At 40.6% G+C, this 21,645-nt stretch overlaps 1 protein-coding gene across 2 annotated transcripts in view; it reads left to right on the forward strand.

The window, feature by feature from the left end:
* The window catches only part of prex2 (phosphatidylinositol-3,4,5-trisphosphate-dependent Rac exchange factor 2), a 240,000-nt gene that overhangs the window by 107,810 nt on the left and 110,545 nt on the right, over window positions 1-21,645 (forward strand). For both annotated transcript variants that reach the window (XM_037534146.1, XM_037534147.1), the window contains exons 16-22: window positions 945-1,087; window positions 2,500-2,592; window positions 6,885-7,033; window positions 7,570-7,655; window positions 15,378-15,514; window positions 16,262-16,379; window positions 19,024-19,208. In XM_037534146.1, the coding sequence (XP_037390043.1) occupies window positions 945-1,087; window positions 2,500-2,592; window positions 6,885-7,033; window positions 7,570-7,655; window positions 15,378-15,514; window positions 16,262-16,379; window positions 19,024-19,208 (911 nt within the window). The remainder of the gene's footprint in view (window positions 1-944; window positions 1,088-2,499; window positions 2,593-6,884; window positions 7,034-7,569; window positions 7,656-15,377; window positions 15,515-16,261; window positions 16,380-19,023; window positions 19,209-21,645) is intronic.

Here is a 21,645-nt window from a genome sequence, read left to right on the forward strand (position 1 = left end):
AGTCAAAGAAAATACAGTTTTGAATATAACAAGTTTTTTTGTAAAGAATAACAGCTGACATGTAATTAAAATGTGTAAATATGAACAACGTATATCATTCTTGAAAGTCATCTATTTCTTGATCGCTGACAGTCCTGTTTAATCTGTCATGTCATGTAACCTTTTATGAATTGTTCACTCTTATGTCTGAAAGGATTAAGGCAGCTTTTACCTGCTTTAAAATATACCATTCACTCCATACAGTCCATTTATGTAAAGTAAACTGTTTTGAATTAGTTGTTTCTGTGATGTATCACAAACCAACTCATTTACATATATCCACCTATTCAGCTCCTTTCCCACAGAGGTTACAAAGCGTGTTTCAGCTTAGAGTGAATGAGGCAGCCAATCAGAACATTTGCATTCACTCTTAAAGACACAGTAAAAGAGTGGTGATTAAATGTCAAAGCAGATTTTCAGAAATTTTCACAAAGAAATGTGTGTAAATTAAATGATTTAATACATTCTTGATGTTCCCAAAATACATGTGTGGCATGCACAGTCTCACTGGGCCCTGATGAGAGCTGGCAGGAAGGTGGGGCCTGAACTCAGCTCCATGAAGACAGCAGGGTTTTGTCTGGCCTTCTTGCCAGCAATTGTTGAGGCCCAGGGGGAGGGGTGCATGCCATAACTTGAATGTGAAATAGAATATTAAAAATGCTTTCTGGTGTCTAGCTTATATTATTTCAGTCTTCACTGTATAAGTTATGAATTAAATAACAGCAATCATTCATATGACAGGTGATTTCAAACTTTTAAACATTAATGTGTATCCATAGAACTTACACCCTCCGCGCTAAAGTGATAGACATGAACAGCATCCACTGTCCAAGCCATTTCTTGACCTGCATACAATCTGGGTGGTGAATATGGGTTAATTTCATTGTTTTCTGCCTCTTTCCCAGTGCTGGAGAAGAGTGAGTTTAAGGACGAGCCGCTGTTGTTCCGATTCTTCGCTGACGAAGAGATGGAGGGATCGAACACAAAGCACAAGCCCATGAAGCACGATCTGAAAATAGTGGAAAACGTCATCGCTAAGTCTCTGCTGGTGAGAGATATGAGCTGTAATTGCTCACAGCTGATGGTACTTATGATGGGGGTGTAATGCTGTTCAGCATTGTTGACTTCTAACATTCCCTCATCCTGATCTAATGCCAACTGTGAGTCGTCTCCCAGTAATTATGAATGAACACTCCTAAACTGGTCTTTAATTACTCCCATGATTGGGATCGGCTGGGTCCAGTGACTTGGCCTGAAAGGGATGTGAACTACAGCTGAGTGAAATTATGGGGAGATGTACTGCAGCAGAATCGTGTGGCTTTGCAAGCTTAATTGTAGCAGTGCTAATTGGTAGCTTTCAATTACTTGTTAGCTACATTAGTCTCGTAGCTCCAATGCAACAAAAACTACACTGACAAAAATATGTCTTGGATGATCAACTATATTTGAGGCAAGAGGATATATATGCAGTGTAATTTTATTTTTCTGTAAGTAAACTAATATTGTGACATTTAGTATAAGTACACTATGTGGCCAAAAGTATGTGGACACCTGACCATAACACCTACCTATATGAACTTGTTGGACATGTCATTTCAAAACTATTGGCATTAATGTGGAGTTCCCTCCCCTTTGTGGCAGTAACAGCCTCCACCCTTCTGGATAGGCTTTCCACAAGATTTTGGAGTGTGTCTGTGGAACCTTATGACTTTTCAGTCAGATAAGCATTTGTGAGGTCAGGCACTGATGTTAAGAAGGCCTGGCTCACAGTGAGTATTTACTAGTTTGGTAGGTTCAACTGGCATCTGCCAAACCCAGATTCATCCATCAGACTGACAAAAAGTGAAGTGTGATTCATCACTCCAGAGAACATGTTTCCACTGCTCCAGTTGCAGCATTCTTCACACCACTCCATTTGATGCTTGGCATTGCATATAGTGATTTTAAGCTTGTGTGCAGCTGCTTGGCAATGGAAACCCATTTCGTGAAGCTCCCAGCTCACAATTCTTGTGCTGATGTTGCATCCAGAGGTGGCCCGGAGCTCTGTAGTGAGTGATGCGACAGAGAATAGGTGATATTTACACACTATGTGCTTCAGCATTTGGTTGCCCTGCTCTGTGAGTTTGTGTGGTCTGAGCTGTTGTATCGCCAAGATGCTTCTTTTTACATAATAGCACTTACAATTGACTGCAGATCTTGGTATGCAACTGACTCATGGCAAGGTGGTATCATCTGACAGCACCACATTCTGCATGACCAATTCTACTGCCAGTGTTTGTCTATGGAGATTGTATGGCTGTGCACTTGATTTTATACTCCTGTTAGCATTGGCTGAAGCTGAATCATTAGGATTGGTGATTCTCATACATTTGGCCATATAGTTTAAGTGCTGCTTGCTAGATTGCATCTACCTAGTACCTTACTCTCTGATATTGTGAAGTTTACTCTCTGCTTCATCAGATCAGGCCTAGTGATGGTGGATACGGCTTCACCCTGGAGGATCGTAACAGAGTGCCCATCATAAAGTCAGTGGAGAAGGGCTCCCATGCGGAGGTAAGTACTTCGTTTTGATGTTCGGGAATTCTCCTTCATCCTCCTGGATTTCCTTTAATACCTGACCTGAACTTGACATGGTCTGAGAAATATATTCTGGGCACGTTTAGGCTGATTCTTCTTCTATAGCATCAGACTCTGGTCAGGGTGGTGTTTGTTTTATAGTGAGGGATTTGAAGGAATATGCCTATGCAAATTTTGCTCTCTCTCTCTCTTTCTCTCTCTCTCTCTCTCTCTCTCTCTCTCTCTCTCCCTCTCCCTTGTTAGTAAAGTCTATGGATCTGGTTATACCTTGCATTAACTTGTTAGGATCTCATCAAGATTTTAAGATTTTAAACATCCCAAAGATGCATAGTGATCAGATTACTATTGGATCACTCAAACTTCCTTTCTAAAATGGTTAGAGACAGATCTTGACCACTGTTAACACAAGTGCAGACGGAATGCATTTTCATTATCCGAAATGTTTCTGCCGAGCGCTGACCGGTAAGTGAGAGGATAAACAATGAAACGAGAGATGGAGGATACGCAAGGCTGAAGTTAGCCCCAAACCAAGAGCCTTCACCCATGTCCAGGCCAAGCTTATCCACTCTCATAGTAATGAGAAAAGAGTAAACAAAAGTGAAACAGAAACGACCTGTGCTGATATGATGCTTTTTACGAGAGAAGAGTACCATCGGCTCTCATTTGGTTACACTGGGAACTACTTTAAGTGAAAAGTGTAAAGAGAATCTGGAAAAAGTTTATTTAGATACTATTCAGACACTAAACACGTGCTAATACAAGATATAAACAGCATCCATGTGTGCCACAAAGTCTAGCTAGTGATTTTACTAACAGCTGGAGAAAACAGAAAGCCAGATCTTTGTTTGACTGGATACCCTGTAAAGTATACAATTTATATATATTTTTACTTTTTTATTTATTTGTTTATTTTTAGGTATGTGACTGTAGTTTGAACTAATACATATAGACATTTGGACCATTTGGCCTGTCAACTGTGTGAGGACATACTATCCAACTTGCTATTACCTTCACTAGTCTAGCCTCCATGAGCCTCCCAGGACTGTCACTGAGGAGGATGAGCTGAAATTCAGCCAATGTTCTGTTTTGATGATGGGCCTAAACTGCACAACAAAGGCTGAATGTTGCATTTGAAGTGCTTCTATCTAGAACCCACCAGCATACCTCTGGTAGCAAGCAGAAAAAAATGGACTTCAATTATAAAATGTTGAATTTTCCAGTGTGCCAGTGTTCCACTGTTTTACTTATATTTATGTCTAAAGCATTATGAGATTGTGTAGCTTAAGTGAAGTGCTATATGAAATATATAGACTGTGCCACCCTCTAATGTGGTCCAGGGGATGCACTTGTTGCAGCGTCACTTTTGAAGGGGAGTGCCCCATATTGCTGTGCCTGGAGATGGACTTGCAGTGTTGTAGTGTTTTGATATAATCCCAACCAAGGGTGGTGCCACACCTCCCAAAATGGTGGGATTTGAAAGTAAATCAACAAAAAAAAATGGTCTGACTTAAATTGCCTTTCATGTCAAGCTAATGACCTGTCTTTATAAACCAATTCAGAGGTGGGTAGTAACTAGTTACAATTACTGTCCATGTACTTAAATGAAATATTGATTGATTTTAGTCACATGTTAAAACTGCTAAGACTTTTATGTATGTCCTAAGGTCAAAAATATTAAAAGATTAGGGTGCAGTAAATTAGAGTGGACAGAGTGTTGAAACATTAGGAATACTGCCAGTTACCAAATATTTGATTTTGTGATATTTGATTCCATTCTTGGGTGAGCACTGATTTAAATAAGTTTGAAGTGTGTCTAATTCCAGTTGAATGCTTGAAAAATGCAATTATTTTTTTTACATGTGATCCTGCTGCTCTCAGTTTGATCTAGCTTAGTGGTGAAAACCAGTTTGAAGTTTTAGTGTTGGGGGGGGGGGGGGGGGGGGGGGAGCATCGCTTCAGGCACAGTTTGTTGCTAGAGAATGCACGCACTGTATGTTTCTAATATGGTGCTGTAAAAGAACAATCTGCTTGTACTGTCCACTCAGCAAAAGGGCCACCTCATTAAAATGTCCTGCATCTGACTCAAGCACATCCTAAATAAAGCATTAAGCCATTTGAGACAGTGCGTTACAGTGATTTTACTGCTGCTAAAGTTGGTCTCTCAGCATCACAAACAGGGACATATAAAAATGTGAATTGCTGTGTTGCCAATTAAACAGTTGAATGTTACAACTTTAGAATATTAGAAACTTTAGAATATTACATTTGTAATAACTAGAAAATTAAAACCACCGTTTTTAATGGTGGTATTGAGAAAGAGTATTCAAGTAATTTTGGAGTATTTCTGTTGGTCCAGCCATCAAGAAATGTTCAAATAATCTAACATAACAGCAGTAATATGGAAGTGAATGCGAGAGCAGCATTGAGAAATTATATTGATGAGGGAGAAGAGATTAAAAGGCTGAATTGCCTCAGAATTAAAACATCATTAAGTGAAACTGTGTCAAAGAAAGCATTCACATGTTTCAAAAAAACCTGCAAACCTGGTTGTCACCAGACTTTTGAAAGACAGTGTAATTAATTCACCCAGGCATTGAGCTCTACATGGGAGAGAGAGAGCATGTGAGAGAGAAAGAGAGAGAGAAGGGGAGGGAGCACAAGGGACTCTTCCTTTTCCTTTTAACAGAATGCTGAATTGGCGCAAAAGGAAAACGGATAACCTTTAATTCTCCCATGACTGCTCAGGAAACAGAGACATGTGCTGTAATGCTGAAGAAGGATTGTGATATGGACAATATGTGAGCTTCATTCAATCAAACAGAGGCCAGTGAATGAGCTCCAGAGGAAGCGCCATGTGGCGATGAAAGATTTGGCTCTGTGTATGTAGAATGGTTTAAATAAAGGTTGAATTTGAACCCTTAGAAGTCACAGTTATAGCTGAGACGACAAAAGCATGCTGTAAATGTATGTGAATAATTTGCTCTGTGAAGTGAGAGCTGAAATTGGGTGAAAAGGGCAGATTGTGAACTTTTAGTCCATACTGCACTTTGGTTTGAGAGTAGAAGAGGAGATATTTTTAGTATGATTTGAAATTGATGGAAGGTTATTGTTGGGTGCAGCTCTAGATTTCTATGGATGAAAAAGATTTTAGCATAGCTGTTGAAATCGCTGTCAGTAAATAGCCATGATACTCTTCACTGAGGATGCCCTGCACAATAGAACAGTATTCCATTGAGGGCTTCTCAATATATTGTATATTGAAGGGAAATTCTATTGTTTTTTTTTTTCTTCAAAATTTTACCATAATTCAGTTGTTGTAATGTAAACAAATCGATTCAGAGTGGTTTGATGTGAAATGTTCTATTCTAGAGTCAGAATTGTTCACAGTGGCAGTGATAGGAACCAGACCTCTGAAGAGTTTAGTGCCTCTTGAGGCCAGAGTACACCAATGGGACAAACAGGAATAAACGCAAACAAACACAAATGTTGGGTCGGTGTGTCATACACTTGATTGATTGGTGTAAGACTCCAGAATGTTCTTTTCCCATTCGCTCTAGTTCATATCAAAGTTCTTTTTCTCAATGTTCTAAGGACAAGTGCAAGCATTAGAACCCTTGTGTTTGTTCATGTTTGTCCCGTGGGTGTATTCTGGCCTTAAAAGCTCCTTCTCAGAAAGCTGGTCATTTTGGACAGTGTATAAAATCACTACATTTGTGTTTTATACATTGTGACTCCTGGCTCCTACACCAGTATGTTTCTTGTCTACATCTCAACAGTTGAATTCTTCTTTAATAAATATTTAAATTTGCGCCTTTTGTGATACTCATTGCCAGTACTTTGAGCATCCAGAACAATCACAGTTCCAGAGTTTCATTAGGAGTTTTGATGAATCAAGGTATTCATGCAATCAAACAAAAGTATAATAAATAATACAGGTCTGGGCAGCACAGAAGAAGGACCTGGGTTCCATTCCCTGGCCAGGTGGTCAGCATCCTTTCTGTGTGCATGTACTCCCCATGTCTGCAGGGTTTCCTCCCACAGTCCAAGACAACCCAAGACATGCAGTCAGGCCAGTTGGAGATGCTAAATTGCCCCAGGTGTGAATGTATATATCTGTTTGTCTTCCTTGTGTTGGACTGATGACCTGTCCAAAGTGTTTCACATGGGCTGCAGTTTCAAGTAAAACAATCACGATACTAGTGTGTTACTTATATGATGCAGGCCTGTTGACAAAGAACGTGAATTCCTCGGTGTGTTTCTGACTGCAGATGGCTGGGATGGAGGTGGGGAAAAAGGTATTTGCCATTAATGGAGACCTGGTGTTCCTGAGGCCGTTTCATGAGGTGGAGAGTTTCCTGAAGCAGTGCTTCAACAGCAAAGGTCCACTCAGAGTGCTGGTCAACACCAAACCCAGAGAGTAAGTGATATCACATGATTTGCAGTCAGAAACAGGTCCACTGCATACCTAAATCACCACACAGGCTTCTCAAACTGTATGGAGTTGTTCAGTGATGGAGAATCTAATCTCAGTAACCTAAAAATCTAGGGTTCAGAATGGCTGCTACCATTTTAGCAGTGTGACTTACTTTTATACGTCTGTATAGATAACAGTGAGCCATACAGTGTCAGAAACCACGTAAGAGTGTAGGTGTGTGCAGTTAGCGTGCAGTTAGCAGCACAGTGCTAACTGGTGGAGTGTAAGCTTCTATTACTCTTACTATTCTGTCACTCGCTTGCAAGCTGAGAATTTGATAATGGTCCCTTAAACTTATTCAAAATTTCCTTTTCCTTCTTTTATTGTTGGATACTTTGCATTTTTTGGAGCTCATGAGCTCAGGAGTTTTCATTAGCTTCATCCATTTGAAGAGCATGACCATTATTAAATCCAGCCAAATAAACACCCTTTAATGAGCTCAAAAGCATTGACTATCGTGTGTGTGTGTGTGTTTGTAGGACGGTGAAGATTCCGGACTCGGTGGATGGTCTGGGCTTCCAGATCCGTGGATTTGGACCATCTGTGGTTCATGCAGTCGGCAGAGGTGAGAGAGAGAGAGAGAGAGAGAGAGAGAGAGAGAGATGAGCTATTAAGGGAGAGAAAAACAAAATAAAAGAGAGAAAGAGTAACAGAAATGATGTTTATTTTATGCTCATATTCTTCTAGTCTATTCTTCTTGTTTCCTTTCTGTTAAGTATAAGTTTCTTTTATATATTGTCATACAGAACAATGACTTCACATACATTTCAAACTCTGCCATTTACTTCTGATCATTTTTCAGTTTTCAGTTATTGTTCATGTATTTATGGTAACAACACTAGCAGCCCCTGTCTTGATAAACTGTACAGCAATTGTACAGCATTGATGTCCTGCAAAAAGTGTGTGTGTGTGTGTGAGAGAGAGAGAGAGAGAGCGAGAGAGAGAGAGAAATAGCAACATACAAAGAAAGAGAGAGGTAAAGAGATAAAGAGAGAGATAAAAGATACAGAGAGAGAGAAAAAAGATATTGAGAGAAAGAGAGAGAGAGAGAGAGATAGAGGAAAGAGCTATCAAAAGAGAGAAAAGGGAAAACACAAAAATAGCCAAAGAGAAAAAGGATAAGAGTTACAGAAAGAAGGAGGGGGGGGCGGCAAATAGAAATATCCAAAGAGAGAGAAAGCGAGAAATAGCCATATGCAGAGGGAGAGAGAAAAAGAATAAGACTGAGGCAGAGAGAGAGACAACGGCAGAAAGCAGAGAGAAACAAGACATGAAAGGATAGAGTTCTGAGGCTTATTAACCCTCTAACAGATCCTAACACATAGCAGCCTCACTCCAGCACTGCTTTACAGCCCAAACTAAACATTAATCACATCATCAAAAGCAGTAAGAATGATAATCTGGAACACTGGGGAAAGAAATGAACACTCAGAGTAAATTAAAATGCTGTTGTGCCCTAAAAACAGAAAATGAATTGGAAGAGCGTCTCCTCACTGTCAGATACAAAACAGAGACAGATCCTGACCAAGTACAGACTCAGTGACCACAGCCTGGCCATAGAGCAGGGCAGGTATAAAAAGTCCTGGCTGCCCAGAGTGGGGAGGCTGTGTGGTCACTGTCTGACAGGTGAGGTCGAGACAGAGATGCTTTTTGTTCTTCACTTTGAAAAATTCAAACACAAGGGAAATTTACATGATCACATTCATCAAATGAATCCCAAATTTTGAAAAATGTACACAAATGTTCCTTGGAGAGGGCCATACAGCCCCCCTCGCTGCTAAATATGCTGACCCCCACCCTCCATACCCCCACTCTACTCACCCCACCCTCCATACCCCCACTCTACTCACCCCACTCTCCATACCCCCACTCTACTCACCCCACTCTCCATACCCCCACTCTACTCACCCGACCCTCCATACCCCCCACTCTACTCAACCCACCCTCCGTACCCCCACTCTACTCACCCGACCCTCCATACCCCCCACTCTACTCACCCCACCCTCCGTACCCCTACTCTACTTACCCCACCCTCCGTACCCCCACTCTACTCACCTGACCCTCCATACCCCCACTCTACTCACCCCACCCTCCATACCCCCACTCTACACACCCCACCCTCCATACCCCCACTCTACTCACCCCACTCTCCATACCCCCACTCTACTCACCCTACCCTCCATACCCCCCACTCTACTCAACCCACTCTCCGTACCCCCACTCTACTCACCTGACCCTCCATACCCCCACTCTACTCACCCCACCCTCCATACCCCCACTCTACTCACCTGACCCTCCATATCCCCACTCTACTCACCCCACTCTCCATAACCCCACTCTACTCACCCCACCCTCCATACCCCCACTCTACTCACCCCACTCTCCATACCCTCACTCTACTCACCCGACCCTCCATACCCCCCACTCTACTCAACCCACCCTCCGTACCCCTACTCTACTCAACCCACCCTCCGTACCCCTACTCTACTCACCCTACCCTCCATACCCCCCACTCTACTCAACCCACTCTCCGTACCCCCACTCTACTCACCTGACCCTCCATACCCCCACTCTACTCACCCCACCCTCCATACCCCCACTCTACTCACCTGACCCTCCATATCCCCACTCTACTCACCCCACTCTCCATAACCCCACTCTACTCACCCCACCCTCCATACCCCCACTCTACTCACCCCACTCTCCATACCCTCACTCTACTCACCCGACCCTCCATACCCCCCACTCTACTCAACCCACCCTCCGTACCCCTACTCTACTCAACCCACCCTCCGTACCCCTACTCTACTCACCCCACCCTCCGTACCCCTACTCTACTTACCCCACCCTCCGTACCCCTACTTAGCCCACTCTTGACTCTCCATACCCCCACTCTACTCAACCCACCCTTCATACTGACATTCTGCTTAGCCCCAACATTACACAACTTATTTGTGTTGGCAAAAATTGCAGATGTCATTACTTTATTAATTATTATGCTTATAATTATAGTGATAACAATACCACTGTAAAATTATGATTATACTAATTAATATGGTTATTATTTATGTTCTTATTCTGTTTTCTTAATTGTTCTTGTTGTTCGTTGCTACTGTTGTGATGCTTTAGCAATACTGTACTGCACATTGTGAACTGAATTGAACTGAAAGGGAGATAAATAGACAGGTATGAAAGATTCAGAGAGAGAAGTGTCGAGAGAGAGATAGGATGCCGCTCTTTTCTCTTTGTTTCTCTTTGTTATCTGGAACTGTGTGAAGGTAAAGGGCTGGACACGCTCTCGTCCACTTCTGAACTGCGCTCCTATCAAACCTGGCGGAGGACAGAGTGGATCGCAATAAAAAACAGCCCATTCAACAGCGGCACTGAGGAGAATGGCTTTATTTCTGAAATAGAGGGACAGAAAAAGACAGAGCGAGAGTACAAATGATAGCAGGAGATGAGAGAGCCACTTCAGAGAGAGAGAGAAGGATGGATAGAGAAAGAGAGAGAGAGAACATATAAGACATTTCTCACAGCCATCTCTGTAGCCCATGATGGAGTATGAGATGCAGTCCAATTTTCCCTCAGCTCAGACACAGCACCATGGGGAGGAGTGACCCATCAGTGGGTAGGGATGGGCAGTAACACGATGTGTTATCATTTCTGTGATGAATTCCATCAGAATATACAGTTATGAGTATATGATGGCTGTGCTCAGTACTTCTAGAGCACTGAAGAACTGATTTAGATCAGTCACGAAGAGCCTGTAAACAACAACAATCAGTGTAGACTAACTGTACTAACTGTGTAGTAAGACGTGAGTGTATCATTCTGAGTGTGTCATTTTATTTTATTAAATGTTTACAGAATTCCTTTTAAATAGAGTATTGGTCCAAACGCAGGTCACTTTTCACTGTATGAAATTGCTGTAAGAAAAAGCCGGCCTTGTTACGGCGTCAAGCTTGTAACAGTGAAAGAACCCTTTTTTGTGCTACATAGAACCATTTTCTCAAAAAGGTTTTGATAGAACTATAGACAGCACATTCTCCATCAGTGTGAAGAACCATTTCACCATGAAAACAACCATTTAACCTCTTCAACTCCTTGAGACCACCGATGTTTCCAAAACGCACTTCGACATATTCTTCATATCTGTCATATTTCATAAGCTACATTCAGAAGCTGGGCGTCATATGAGGCTATAACTGTCTTCCTTCCAGTCAAATAGATGGTGATATCATTTTAAATCCTTATAATAAAAGAAGCTGAATTCACAATTTGTTTTTTCTGCTGAAAGTCGACCCATTTTTCTATAAATCTGGGCTATAAACCATAAACAGATGGTGTCTTCTCAGTGATCTGCTCCGTAAAAATTATTTTAGGAGCGTCAAAGGTATTGGCTTTCAGCAGTAAATTGTAAGCATATTGCAATATGTGTTTGATCATAAAACACATTTGAGGGGAGCGTTTACAAAAAAATCTAATAAAATGTCCGTTTATTTCATGCAGTTACTAAGTAATTTGCCTTATGATTTGGTCATGTAAATTCAGATGGACAAACCAAAATACACCCTGTAGAAAAAAAGGTAAAGCATGACATGATTCTATATAGAACTTGGCTCTAAAAAGAACCATTGCTTTTACTATAGAACCTTTTAAAGGACCATCTCTCCATTTTAATTTTTAAAAATGTATTATATTATTTTATTATATTATATTATTTGAACATGGTAGATGCCCTTTTAAATTCTGTACATATTTTAGAATAGACAGACTAACAGAAATAGTCCCAAATCACTTAAAACATAGTCATGTGCAAAAGTTTGTGCACCCCTGTCACTCCTGGCACCTGTTGATGTGAAAATGAAGTGAAAATGTGTTAACACATCCACTATAGAGAGCACACTTCTGCACATTTTAATGAAAAAAATATATTAAATGTGGCATATGGTATATTTTATATGCTATATTTTATTTTTTTTACATTATGTCAAACATTTGTTTGTTTTCTGTGGAGGATATGTTAACCTATTTTCACTTTTAGAAAAACATGTAATTTGAGCTTTAGTATACGACCGCAACGTCCATTAAATGTAAAGAATGTTCTTCCTTCTGTAAAGTTGCCACTTTGAAGAAGCAGCTCCAAATCCAACCGCAACAGTACAGTGGGCCCTGGAGATTTGCATTTCTGCAGAGTTTAGTTCCAACATGTATCCAATAAGGTGCCTCACCCATAACTTAACTCTAATAGATCTAATAGAGCTGGTCAGGGACTTACAGATTATCTGGAGAAGGTGTGGCGAATTGTGCTTAGAACTAACCTCTGCAGGAAGGTGCCTCTCTAGGACCAGAGTGGAGACCACTTGTCTAGATATAAAGTCGGTGTGAGTGAGAACTTATGACACGTTCTCCTTCTGCACTCTGACGTACTTGTTCATGAAGCATAGTATCAGGGAGGTCTCTGAAAAAGAATGTTGTGACCAGTGACGCAAAGTACCAGGTCAGTTTTGGTTTCAGGTTGAGTTCAAGTCTTAAGACGGTGTAGACTTCAAATAAACAGTTTCTGAATTGAATGAATGAAAGAATTAAGCCCCTCCCCCCTTTGTTTTCACCCACTTTAGCTCATTCTTCCTCACTCCTGTGAGCTCTTCTCTGTCTGAGTGTGGTTGTGTGTCTCTGCAGGCAGCACTAATGGAAGAACGAGTGTTATGGGTCAGTGTGAGGGGCTGAAATAGAGGAAATTTATCACAGGCGTGCACTGTGATGCTCTGAGCTTGCTCAGTGTCCCCCGCTGGCCACAGTAGGATGGCTATCATGAAAGCTCTTGCAGCAGTTTGACTGTCTGAGCTTGAGCATACGCACCTCAGCATAGTTTTCGTTCACTGACCACTGTCCCCCTCCTCTCATAGAGAGACAAAACATATTTAATGCATTCATACAAATTAAACGAAGAATTTCTTTCTTCAAGAACTGAAAGAGAACAACCATAACTGTGACCATAATGTTCTTACAGTGCAAATCTCTGTATTTTTAAATGATTATGAGTCCATATAGCGCATTTATTTCAATGTTATACATAACATTATGTCATGAACTACATTAGAAAGAACTGGTGCAAAAGCAGGACATTTCATTTAAATGTATGAATTTGGTTGAATGTTTTAATAAAAACAATGCATTTAATGCACTGAGAGTAAAAAAATTCCTCTAAGATTTGTAACACTTTTAAGGTCTACAATAAGTGGAAACAAGTGTTTCAGACACTTTTGCTTTTGTTATTAAATAAACCAGTGCACGTATCCAGATCAACACTATGAATGAATAACAATAGTGCTTTTGTTACAAGCTCATTGTTGGTAATCTACGGTAAGACGTAATTAGCTTTTGCAAGCATTTTGATTCAATTTTGGCCTGTTTCTCTTTAGTTCCCCCAAGTTAAGAGCACCTCCCATTGGACACGCAGTTTTTCAGTAGTCAAGTCAGGTAATGGGTTAGGCCATGCAAGCACCATCACCTCCTTTATTTAATTCAGCTCTCCACTGATATCTTCCTACAGTGATGTATAATGCCCCAGGACCATTTTCAGAAAAGCAGCCCTATGTCCTGATGCTTCCACCTCCATACTTTGCTGTGGGTGTGGTGTTCCTGGTGCCCTTCTTTCTCTGATCATCTGAGCTGAGTTATTGCTTACAAGTTCTCTTTTGGTTTGGCCTGATCAGAGTACATTGTTCTGAAAGAAATCTGAGTTGTCTAAATTAGGGGCCAGTGAGCCAAATGTTAAGAGCCATTTTGTCCTTTCAACAAAAATGAAATTTTGGGAGCCTCAACATTTTATGTTCATTTTACCATCTTGACTGTAAATATGTCTCAGTATGTGCTGGCACAGGCAAAAAAATATATAATATAAATGAAAACACAAACTTACTTTGCTCTACTTTAAGCTTTAGCTCAGCTATAGCTGCTTTTCTCGCATCTCCAGCAGGAAACCTTTCCACAAAATGTGGAACAGTTTCTTGTAAAATGTCTCTCCGCATTAGATTTTTTAGGAGGCTCCTCATTTGCCAGCTTCTTGTTTGAATTTTTCCTTTTCCACTGTAAATGGTGCCTGAGGCGTCAGAAGCTGATGACTTTTTAGTGTTTGACAGTTTCTCGTAACAGATTAAATATATCAGGAAACTAGCTGAGTGCTTATAAATGCAGATCACTCCATTCGTCTGGAAATGATCAGTGTTCTTAAAATCGTTCTCTTTGCCTTTTCATTAGCTACTAGATAGGCCAGATTGTCTGCATTGCTATGATGACCAGCAGTTCTGCACGCCAATCTTCGGGGTTAAAGTGTGAATTAGCTATTATACATTAACTCCAGTGTTTAAAATCATGTGTTGTTAAACCTGTGTTGAACGATCAGCAGAGCTTTGTTTTACTGCAATGGAGGGTTATTTTATTTTTTACCTTAAGATCGAATTCTGCTGTGGAGCCGCGACAAGGCAGTAAAAGAGCTGCATGTTGCCGACCCCTGGCCTAAATGCTTGTGTGCAAGTTTTAGATGTGCATGTATGTGCTTATTTTTTAGCAGAGCTGTAGGAACAGAGATGATTGTCTTTCACTGTTAATTGTTGTCTTGGGAACTTGTTCCTGCTGCTTTCCTTTTCGTGTGATTGCTGGCTTCTCTCTGACTGTCCTTATCATTAGTCTCAGAGCATGTTTAAGCTCTTTGCTGTGGCTCTGTAGACTTTTCCAGTTTTTCGAGTGTTGTTTGAGAACTTTAGCAAGCTCCATCACCTTCACCTTGATTGAACTTTTTCCAACAATCACAGGAAATGGACCAATAGAAATGGTCCTAAATTGTTTCCAATCAAAGCTCATTACATTAATGTACATTAACAACTTATGAACAAGGTCTTCCTGTGACAGCAGCAATATGCTGCCTTTAGCTTTCCGTTCCTGTTTGTGTTTTCCAGCTGAAAGCTGTGTTTATGTAAGCTGGGCCCTGTTATCAGCCTGTTTATGTGCGGTTTATCATGCTAACTGACATCTTGACCTGGAATTTACATGAAGTCTACCTGAGGAGTGACTGTTTTGAGTGTGACTCATGCTGTGTGGATTCAGAACGAGTGACTGTCCCTGTTTGTGCCACTGCTTGTAAACATGCTAATAGACAAACTGTTTGTTTAGCGGGGTTTAGTCCAGTCTCTGCCTCTCTTTGCATTTCCATCTGTCTGTCTCTCAGTGTTTGTCAGTATGTGGTTTATTCTCCTGACCTCACCCTGTCCGTCTATGTTTGCAGGCACGGTTGCGGCCGTGGCTGGACTGCACCCAGGTCAGTGCATCATTAAAGTCAACGGCATCAACGTGAGTAAGGAGAGTCACGCCAGCGTGATCGCGCACGTCACCGCCTGCAGGAAATTCCGCAGACCCACTCAGGTAGTGCTGGGACACGTGTGGACTACTTTTTTCTGTTGTTCTATTGTTTTAATACAGATTCCAATATTAATCATCTTTAAAAAGTGTTAAAAATGAAAGAAAGTATATATACTTAGCCTTTGTTGTAGAGCTCCCCATTGGTGTAGAACTGCCCTGGCTTTTGTGGTCATACATCGTCACATTTGAAGAATATAAATGTTCAGGTCTACGAAAGTTTGTTGGCAGTCAGAAATGACTAAAATAAAGCAAAGTAAAATAAAAATTCAAAGGAACAATATTTCTGTTGTATTCAGTGTTGTACTGTGTTTGACCTGCACTGTTGGAAAAAAAGCCCAGTCTGCAGCCGGCATTTTTACCCAGCAGTAATTGTAGTGTTGGCTCTAAGGGTGGAGGTTGGTATCCTGCAGAGCAGGGATCACTCCAGGGGTCTGAGGTTAGGACTATAGGGGTGTTATGGCTGTGGTTTATGGGTGAGAGCGCTTGCCGATGAATGAGGAGAGTGATTACTTAGTTGCTGGTTAGATGTCCAGAGCCAGGCCTGGACACCACTGAAAGGCGCTGTGGCTGACCGCCTGGTCTCTGGCTCTAATCCGGCATGGGAGAGGAAGAGGAGTGTATTCCATTTACATTCATATGCCTGCAGTTTCCACTGTTATGGTAACATAAGTTCTGTTTTTGCCAAATGAACCAAAACCCTAATGCCAGTCTAAAGGGTTTCTGTTTTCTCCTGGTTGTTTCTTATTTCAGCAAGACTCCATAAAGTGGGTTTATAATAACAATGAGAGCGCCCAGGAGGACCACCAGAAGGCCAACCAAAAGCCCAGCTCAGAGGAGAATGGGGAGGTGTTTGAGTGCAAAGTGGAAGGTAGTTCCACATGCACATCCATAACCACACACACACTTAATCAGTTTTATATACATGTTATATATACATATACATATTATATGTATTTAGATTCATGTCATCTGCATTTTCTTTTTTTATATCATCTCATCTCCTTAAATGGCCATGGCCAACCAGCAGGCCGAAAGTTTTATTACGTCCTTCTATAACCTAAACATTAGCTTAGCCAGGTTGCATTGAAGTCCTTGTAGTTACTGAATAATAAGCCTTAAACTTTAATAAACCTGGACTTTTAAGCGGCTACTCTTTTTTTTTTTGACACCGGTTGACCTTTATATTGTGTGAAAATTTTACAATGAATGGACTAATAAGAATGTCCCAAAATTACCTGGGGAAAAAAGCGTCCAATGTAACTTAAGAATTTGTTTCTCCTGAAAAGTTCAAAATAAAAAGTTTTCTCCTTTGATTCCAACAGTGACAAGATATATATTGTATATCCACTTTCTCAACTTTTAATGTCATTTAGTGAAATAATTGACATGCAATTTTTTACACAGTCTAAATGTCAACTGGCATCATCCAATCATACACCCCTTTCCTTTGAAAAAAACTTGTGCTATTCCTGTAGGGTAGCCCTCTTTTTCTGAATTTTTCCTACAAAATGTGTAAAAAAATGATGTTAGCCCTGATAAATCTACAAAAACTAACATATTCACACTCTCAGTGTCATTTTAATCTTTGTAATGTTCACTCCAGTCATGAGAACATGAGGCTGGTCTCTCATGACACTTCACATTTCACTTCAGCAGCTCCATCTGCTGCTCAGTAGAAGGGGAATATTTCACATCATCCACCTCATTGAAGATGACGTTGCTTTCCTGCTTCAGCAGCCCAGACTGTTGAAGAATTATTGTAGAACTTATTCCCTGTGCCATACATGACAAAATCTGGCATTATTAAGTCATTGTATTCGTATTGGATGATCAGTTAATAATGCATGAAGCATTATTAGCTTTTAAAGCGATAATTAGGCGAAAATATGGAAATAGGATGGCTGCTACTACTGTGTCCATTTTTACAGATACCAGAATATCATACAGTGCCAGAAACCACATAAGCAAGTGCGAGTGATGGTTTATGCAGTTTTGCACAGTGCTAATTTGGTGGGGTATAAGCATCACTTAATTCCCATACCCAGTCCCCCGCCTGGGTAAGCACCCTACACTATACCAATAAGAGTCCTTGGGCAAGACTCCTAACACCACCTTCGCCTACCTGTGTAAAACAATCAAATTGTAAGTCGCTCTGAATAAGAGCGTCAGCCAAATGCCATAAATGTAAATGTATCACTCACTGTGTAAGAAATGGAAGTCAGCTTCGCTAAGGTAGCTTATTACACAGCTTTTCTTAAGACACTAGAGTCCCCCAAACTTAAGCTTCTTAATTAAGTCAAAAGTTCCCTTCACCTTTTTAGTTATTCATTTCAGTTTTGTTTTGTACTCTTTTTCTCCATTAGCTGGGACTCTTTCCATTCCACAGTCCCAGAAGGCATTTTTCTCCACCTGCTTCCCCAGTTATGGACGGTCGCAGAATCACTGTCTGTGATTTTCCCCAGTGTGATTGAATATATTCTGATTATAGATTAAGACTTAGGTGTTTATTTACTCACTCTACTCAACACTCTGATGGAAAATCTCGGGTTTACATGCTCACTACAAGTAATCCGATGCAGAACTACGCACATGCGCAGGATACCACTTAGTGAAGACGTTACCATGACAAAGAGCATCACGTGTGTCTAGTCAGAGTGAGACGAGCAGCAATAAGACTTTAAAATTAAGACTTTAAAATGATGCCAGACTCAGGAAAGCGTACTTCATGTGTACTTATTAAAGAGGAAGACGTCGTGTTCTGAGACACATAAGCTGGACGCCCGTCCCACCACCATCCTTTAAAGTCCAAAGCATAAACTTGGTCTCCTCTGCCATATTGAACGTTCTAAATTTTCGCCATGACGTGAACACACATGTATAAAACGTACTTAAACTTTCCGATTGGGAATGTAAATGGATACAGGCATTTATATGGCTAGTATTCTTCTATTTAACTGATTGTTTACAGGACTGCCCACCTTGTTCAACTGGATTGAAATTGTATTTCAGATGACCTCAATCAAACTTGTCTATTCCGGGTGAGGTGTTTACATGGACATACAGAATTATACTCCAATTGAGCTATTAGTCAGATAATTAACATATTATTAGGCTGCATGTAAACGTGGCTACTAAGCTTCAAACTCATCTTCTGATGTTGGGGTGAACACTTGAATGGTTACTTTACAAGTTACTTTTAAAAGTTTTGCAGTGAATTAAACATTTATAGACACTGAATTCTGATTAAATTCAGGGGCTCCTGAGTAGTGCAAGCATTTAAATTATGATGAAGTCGTGTATCATTTTGACCACTCTTTGACAAGCGAAATTGTTTTATTCTTTACCTAAACTAAAAATCCAGAATTTGGAGAACTTTTGACTAAACTAAGAAGTTTGAGTTGGGTGAACATCAAGTTAACTCAAGAAACACTGTTAAAGCTAGTTTTAAGTTGGGTTTAAGCTGATTTTTTCATTTTGAGGTGCAGTTCTGACTAAACCTCTTTGCTCTGCAGAGGTGATGGACAAGTTCAACACCATCGCTATGATTGACGGCAAGAAGGACCACGTGAGCCTGACGGTGGATAACGTGCACTTGGAGTATGGTGTGGCGTACGAATACGACAGCACTGCTGGCATCAAGTGTCACGTGCTGGAGAAAATGGTGGAACCCAAAGGCTTCTTCAGCCTCACAGCCAAGGTACAGATTTATCACAGCCTTTATAATCCGTCAGAGAGAAATGTCGTTCTGTACAGAAGCCAATTAGCGTTTGACTTGTCAAAGAATAACATGATCAAAGACCTGAATCACTCTGGAAGATCAAAGGTGACACCCAGCGCAATAACAGAATAGTCCAACCATCTGTGGTCTTATTTAGTTCTGATGAATCCCACTGTGTTACATAAAGTTACACAAACTGGTGTGGGAAATAATCTGCACGTCACATGCAAATGTATAATGAAAGTTTAGTTTAATCTGCACTTTGCATGTAGACTCAACATGCTATGAATGGGAAATACTTCATATATACATTAGGACTGTCAAAGTGAATGCCTTAATGATACATTAACATAATGAAGTGGATAATGTGATAATACTATAGTAAGAAGTTGTACTTGGTACACCTAGTTTTTCTTTTTACTTACAGTCCCTGACAGAACTTCTATCGCTTATCCATGTTGTGGAAACAAAAGCTTATAACCTGACTTTAAATTCATCCATTAGTTTTAGAAATGACTCATATGAAAGCTGAAACTCTCCCAAATGAGGTTTAATTTATGAAAATAAATTTGCTTCACTGCAGAAATATTGATCAATTAATGAACACAGAAAGGTCAGATTTTGGCAAGACAAAGTTTTGTCGCCTTGTCATATAATGCACCCCATCCTAGTTTACAGCCTCACCTGTGCTCACTAATTGATCGGTTAATTAGTGGGTGTGTATAAAAAGAACCCCAGCACCCCAGACCTTCACTTGAACTGCAACTTGACCTCTGACAACATGCCAAAAATCCACCCTGCGACCAAAGCCTTGATTATCAAGAGGCTGAAGACCAGATCCACTGCAGAGGTTGCTGGCACCTTTAATGTGTCTCAGCATCAAGTACAAAGAATTAAAAAAAGATTTGAAGAGACTGAAGATGTTGTTGACAAGCCCAGGTCCGGCAGACCCTGCAAGACAACTGCTCAGGAGGAATGTTTGTTGGTTAGAAAATCCAAAGCCAGCCCCTCTTTCACTGCAGCAGAGCTCCACCAGGCCTGGTCACCTCAAGTCCCTGTGTCAACTAGAACAGTTTGTAGGATTCTGTCTCGAAATGGCCTCCATGGTCGAATCAGTGCCCAGAAGCCAGCACTAAACAAAAGGCAATTAAAAAGCCATGTGGCATTTGCCAAGGCCCACAGCCTGCTAAACGGATGGACGCTGGAAAAGTGGCAGAAGGTGGATTTCTCAGATGAATCTTCAGTTGAATTACACCACAGCCGCCGCAAATACTGCAGGAGACCTACTGGAGCCCGTATGGATACAAGATTCACCCAGAAAACAGTTAAGTTTGGTGGTGGAAAGATCATGGTCTGGGGTTACATTCAGTATGGGGGTGTGCGATACATTTGCAAGGTGGAAGGCAATATCAATAGCCTAAAATATCAAGAAGTATTAGCTACCTCTTACATTCCCAATCATAAAAGGGGTCAAATTTTGCAGCAGGATGGTACTCCATCTCATACATCCATCTCTACATCAAAGTTCCTCAAGGCGAAGAAGATCAAGGTGCTCCAGGACTGGCCAGCCCAGTCACCAGACATGAACATCACTGAGCATGTTTGGGGTAGGATGAAAGAGGAAGCTTGGAAGACAAAACCAAAGAATCTTGATGAACTCTGGGAGGCATATAAGACTGCATTCTTTGATATTCCTGATGACTTCATCAATAAATTGTATGAATCATTGTCGAACCGCATGGATGCAGTCCTTCAAGCTCATGGAAGTCACACAAAATATTAAATATGGCTCTAATAGCACCACAACTTCATTCACCAATGTTATGAAACATATCTTTGTATTTGAAGTAAATTATTTGTTTGATTTTCACATTACTTTCTGTGGGCGACAAAACTTTTGTCTTGCCAAAATCTGACCTTTCTGTGTTCATTAAATGATCAATATTTCTGCAGTGAAGCAAATTTATTTTCGTAAATTAAACCTCATTTGGGAGGGTTTCAGCTTTCATATGAGTCATTTCTAAAACCAATGGATGAATTTAAAGTCAGGTTATAAGCTTTCGTTTCCACAACATGGATAAGCGATAGAAGTTCTGTCAGGGACTGTAGAGTCATTTACTGCAACAAAGAAGTAAAAAAAATGAAAGTTACTTGAAAGTTTCAAGCTCCAGATGCTTATGCTTGAATTGCTAATAATTAGCATAATGCTATCAGTGGAAATCAGATAAAAACAGCTTCTTATAAAATGAGTAAATGACTGTATCGTTCTCTTATTGTAAGCTACATTTAAAAAGTATTCCATTATGCCGTTACCAACATATCCCATTGCATCTAACATTTCAGTAGTACTTCTAGTGTTAGTTTAAGTGTAAGCTGTAGTGTTAGCTCTAGTGCAGGAGTCAGCTGCATGCGGCTC

This window comes from Pygocentrus nattereri, chromosome 24, assembly GCF_015220715.1.
Source record: "Pygocentrus nattereri isolate fPygNat1 chromosome 24, fPygNat1.pri, whole genome shotgun sequence".
NCBI classification, from domain to species: domain Eukaryota; kingdom Metazoa; phylum Chordata; class Actinopteri; order Characiformes; family Serrasalmidae; genus Pygocentrus; species Pygocentrus nattereri.